Source organism: Alosa sapidissima, chromosome 24 (genome assembly GCF_018492685.1).
Source record: "Alosa sapidissima isolate fAloSap1 chromosome 24, fAloSap1.pri, whole genome shotgun sequence".
NCBI classification, from domain to species: domain Eukaryota; kingdom Metazoa; phylum Chordata; class Actinopteri; order Clupeiformes; family Clupeidae; genus Alosa; species Alosa sapidissima.
The window spans coordinates 20992026-20997025 of record NC_055980.1 but is presented as its reverse complement, the minus strand read 5'-3'; the positions used below and the strand labels follow the sequence as shown (position 1 = coordinate 20997025).

Sequence of the window (5000 nt, the reverse complement as noted above, 5' to 3'; positions counted from 1 at the left end):
TTGTGTGTTATTCAACATCCTTTTTTTCCAGTGTGGCATCAAAAGAAAATATGTGGATGTCTAGGTTGGTAAATTGTGGTATTAAGAGGAAGAAAAAAAGACACCTGCAGTTGCTTAAGAAGAATAGATGTTGATTATGTGCTAATAACATTATTAGCCTACAATGTTTTTGTCTTTTACCTGCACTGTAGTATACCTATAGAGGTATTTTAAACGTTCACATATTTTCACTTAATACATTTAGTAATGACATATTAGCCTACCTATTACGCTAACCTACATCCTACATCAATATGTGTGCCAGGTCAATTCTGTCAGTTTTGTCAGCTATTCTTTTGTTCACAAGCCATGTGCTCCAATGCAAGACAAAATGGTAGGAGAGTTTTAGAGGAACTGCACGAATAGGTAGACAAGTGCGTTCTATCAGAACTGATTAAATTTGCCCGAATTAAGAAAGGGCAGCGAACAAGGACCGCCGCTTTTCACTCAAGTGAAGGTGATCACCGGAGCGTCGGTTCCCACCTATAGCACTGCGAGGGGGGATGTGCCGTTCACTGAATCCATTTTTACGGGTGGTAGCATAAAGCATTGAGCTCATTCAACAATAAAAATGAAATACGAATTCCCTGACTTGAAAACCAGTCAATGTTAGGTTAGGATTTTCTTGCATATAAAATAGTACAGTGAGTAGCCTACATTTACACTGAAAAAAACAAAAACAATACACGTTCAGTCCCTAACGACAAAATAGCCTATAGCATCTGAGAATTGTGTCATGATCACCCTGGAGAAATGGAATCGTGTTTGAAACATGCCTTAATTGAGAGGGCAAAGAGACACAGCCTACCTCTGCGAGAGCCGGGAGACAGGCGCTGCAACACACGGCAATCAAAGCGAACATTTCCCACACTTTTGCATCCATCCCTATCTCTCTGTGTAGGTCAGTGTCATTGCCCGTGGTCGCAGAAGACTTGTCCCATCTCTTTGAGAACTCCGCGTCGGAGGATATTAAAAAGGGTGTTGACGGAGTAGCACGAGAATGGGCACTATTACAAGGCTTGTAATCGGTGTCAATACTGGAGGGGTGCGGTTGAATGTCCTGTTAGATTCCGGAGATGAGGCACGGCACGGCGTGGCAAGGTAACTGCCGCGCGTAACAGTCCGGGTGGGCGCTGCTTCCACGCTGTGCCGCAGGTTAATATTTGATGTCTGATCGCTGATGCACGGAAGTGTCATACATACACACCCCTTCAGGCAGCGTGCGGGCGCGCCTGCTCCCTGTTCGGCGCACGCCTCTCCTTGTACAGAAATCTAATTGTGTATTGTGAATTGCGCCAGCCAGCCAACAAAACAGGGCGTCGCTACTGCGTCGCTGCGGATTTAACACGAGGAATCAGGTCTCACATATATTTCACTCTGACATAACATAATAAAACATAAATTAATTTGAATATATATACAGTTTTTACAGTTAATATGTGTCTACCCGAGGTTACATGACATGGTTTCTTAACAAAGAATAAAGGAATTTCTATAAGGAGTGGGTAGTTTTTAGCTAATAATGTGTGAAAGTCTTTCTGAGATTACTGGACACTTTTTTATTTTAAAAAATGTGGTGTGTAGAATGAATGTTGGAAAATATAAGGTTCATTAAAGACTATTTATTTTTTTAATGAAAAAGAAAATAATCAACATTTGTTTCACAATTTTGTCTTGTGAATCCACAAACACAGCCTACGCTCTGTTACATGAGCTGCCACACAGAATCTTTTTGATTCCAGAAACAATAGATGTACAATGCAAACACTTCGGCAACACAAGTTTTGTTTTGTTTAGTTTTGTTTACTCTCTTGGAGTTAAAGGTCCACCGCTGATCTGAGTTTTCTAAGATATTTCAGCTCAAATCTTTTTTGAAAATGTTGAGGACTTAAGTGGAGGTAGTTGGCAAATCCTTGGCTATGACAATACAATAGAAGGCTGAGAATGAAACAGAAATATCACACACACACGTACAAACACACAGAGAGAGAGAGAGAGAGAGAGAGAGAGAGACACACACACAGAGAGAGAGAGAGAGAGAGAGAGAGAGAGAGAGAGAGAGACACACACACACACAGAGAGAGAGACACACACAGAGAGACACACACATACACACACACACACAGACACACATGTACGCACACACACGCACTCACTCACACACACACACTCACACACACACACAGAGACACACAAGTACAGACACACACACACTCACTCTCTCTCTCACACACACACACACACACACACACACATACATAGAGAAGGGGTGGGGGTAGTGGAGAGATTTGTTGAACAAGGATATGGCAGACTGTTAAATATGATGATTTTCTTTCATAACACTACAGGCAACAAGCTACACCAAACATCCAGAGTGATGAGTTGTCCTTAATTGCAGTAAATATGCTGCACAAGCCTTGCTCAGATTCACTGCATTGGGTATCAAATGATGCCCAGCTAGTAAACCCAGAGAGAGGGAGAGAGAGAGATTTAATTTCAGAGAGATTTCAGAGACAAATGTTTCATTATTCATTGAGATTTACTGACTGAAATAAATATTGATGCCATTGTCCTCATATCATGGTATTGAAAGCATTGACATCAGAATTCATGTCTTATGGTGTGCACAGTCATGAGAACTTTATGTCCTCACAATCTTTTCTAGATTATCAAGTGTGGTCCACGTAAACTGGGATGACCAATGATATCTCTCGGCTATGCTGAAGAATGCTTAAACCCTGACTGTTTACTTTTCTAGTTAGAGTAGCTGGTGAGTCCTTATGTGAAGGCATGCTATCTCTCCTTTGATATGCGTCACTGAAAATGAAACTCTAGTCCTGATTATCCCTACCATTTCCTGACTAGATCTGTGGTATTAATTGGCTGTGGTATATTTGGTTTTACATCCAAATCAAAGTGCACTTACAAAAATCAAACGATCAAACTCATTACCACCAACTTTAAGATTTGTGTTCGTAGCAGATACTTTGGCCTGAACTTTCTCCAGAGGTTACATTTTCATAACTGATTTACATACGATTTTGAACATTTCAGAAAAATGATAACCCAATCCAACATCACCATTTCTTTTTTTTTCAATGAGCCATTTTCAAATTAAATACTCTTTGGTACAGTTGCCCCTTCAGCCGATCTCCCCAGGGACATGGCAGCAAGGGAGGCCTCTGTTAATTTATTAAAGTATGCAGGCTTCGCGTCATTAGTTTCACTCTCTAATGGTGGCCGACAAGAGGGAAGGGAATGACTTTGAACAGACCAGGCTACTGAAGAGGATGGCGCCGCTGGTACAATGCTTTCCATATCGATAGAGGTTAAATCAGTATATGTCGCCTTTAGGGGTCTGAACATAGCCCTGATAGTATAGTGGTCTCTGGAGGCGTATGTGTGTGTGTCTGTTTATGTGTCAGTCTTAGTCTCTTTGCATGCATATGTGATTAACTTGAGCAAATGTGTGTTTGAAACGACACACAACAGCCAGCTCTACTGCATATTTGGCCTGCCAGATGGCAGGGCTACAGGCTGGGTTTCTACTCAAACTGTGCGACTTTGGCTCCATATACAACTCAGGACAGTAGAGGAGACCTTAACAGTGTCCAGTGGATGTGTTTGGCAGGGATGAGGCACTGCAGAGTGGTCGAAAACTCATTTTGTGTCTGCTGATCGCTTCAACTCCCCCATAATCTCCCATTCCGGCTGTAGCCAGACAGACAGCGTCTCCCTCACTCTGTGTTCATGTTTGAAAATAAATATGGGAGTGAACAGCTCCTGGGCCCTAATTAAAATGGCAGGCAAAGTACAAACTCTATTAATCAGCAAAGTTGTTGTGCATGAACTATATAGTTGCTGTGTGGCTTGTGGAAGTTTTGATCTGACCCACCAATGTTTGCGGGTAAAGATTTGCACTTGGTCTTAAATTAGCTAATTGATTTTGCCTAGTTATTAAATTAGTTAGACTTAAGACTTTGCACTTTGCCCAATCAAACAAATTAGGGACTCCTGTTTTGTTTATTTCACAGCACCCCACTAAGTGGTGGAGCGTGGTTTAGTCAACGACAAAGAGGATGCATTCTTACTTCCATGCATCCCACCCCTGTCAAGGTTCATTTATACATTTTCTTTTTTGTCACATTATGCGAGTAAAGTCGTTGCTGAAAACTAAGCAAAAAGTTGCGTGAGTCTTTGCTTAAGTACAAGATGTCATGACTCATCGTCCTCCCTGTGTTTGTCGAGTTTGACCGTTTGATTCGCTAAAAACTGTCTTTAGCTCTGCGCTGCCAAGAACTCAGTGTCCCAGCCGATACAATCACTTTCAATATAATTTGGATCGACATACATTAGCCTCTTCTTCCCCAGCAGAACTGGAATTCAATGAAATAGTCCAAGACCACAACAAGCGCATGGGATGCGGGTTTGGCAAAGCCGGATGCCCAATCTTCCCCCTTTAATCTCCATTATCTATTAATCAGCTGTCAGATAATAAGCCCAAGCCATTGCTCGGAATACTGAGGGAAGTCAGAAATATTGATCTCCAATGGTCCATTTGTTAGTGCCCTTTACCCCTTTACAGTAGCCTAGGAGTACAAACTCAAATATCAGAATGGTACTGAGCTGAAAATTCCATTGATTGCTTTATGTAAACTCTAGATTCTATACTGTAGCCAATTCATTCTTGAATGACTTGCAAAAAAACACCCAGAAAGGGTTAAAGCAACAGAGAAGCGTTTTTGTCTGACAGGGTCTCGAGGACGTAGCTTTTGTACTGTATTTAAACAACTTTGAAAAACATTTCACAGCAAGATGCTAACAAACACTGCTGTATGGCATTCAATATACATGCCCTATTGTACGTGTTCAGAATTAATTATGCTTGTCTTGAAATTTTCACTGACTGCAAAAAAAAAGCTTGGACAATCATGCCTCTTGATACTAAATAACTCCAAAGT

The 5000-nt window shown here is 41.3% G+C and overlaps 1 protein-coding gene across 1 annotated transcript in view; it reads right to left on the bottom strand.

Moving 5' to 3' along the window:
* Nucleotides 1-1296, bottom strand: part of si:ch73-127m5.1 (neurotrypsin) — a 49515-nt gene extending 48219 nt beyond the window's left edge. The window contains 1 exon segment of the mRNA XM_042083363.1: nt 848-1296. Coding sequence (XP_041939297.1) covers nt 848-922 — 75 coding nt within the window. The 5' untranslated portion in view covers nt 923-1296.
* Nucleotides 1297-5000: the final 3704 nt, after the last annotated feature.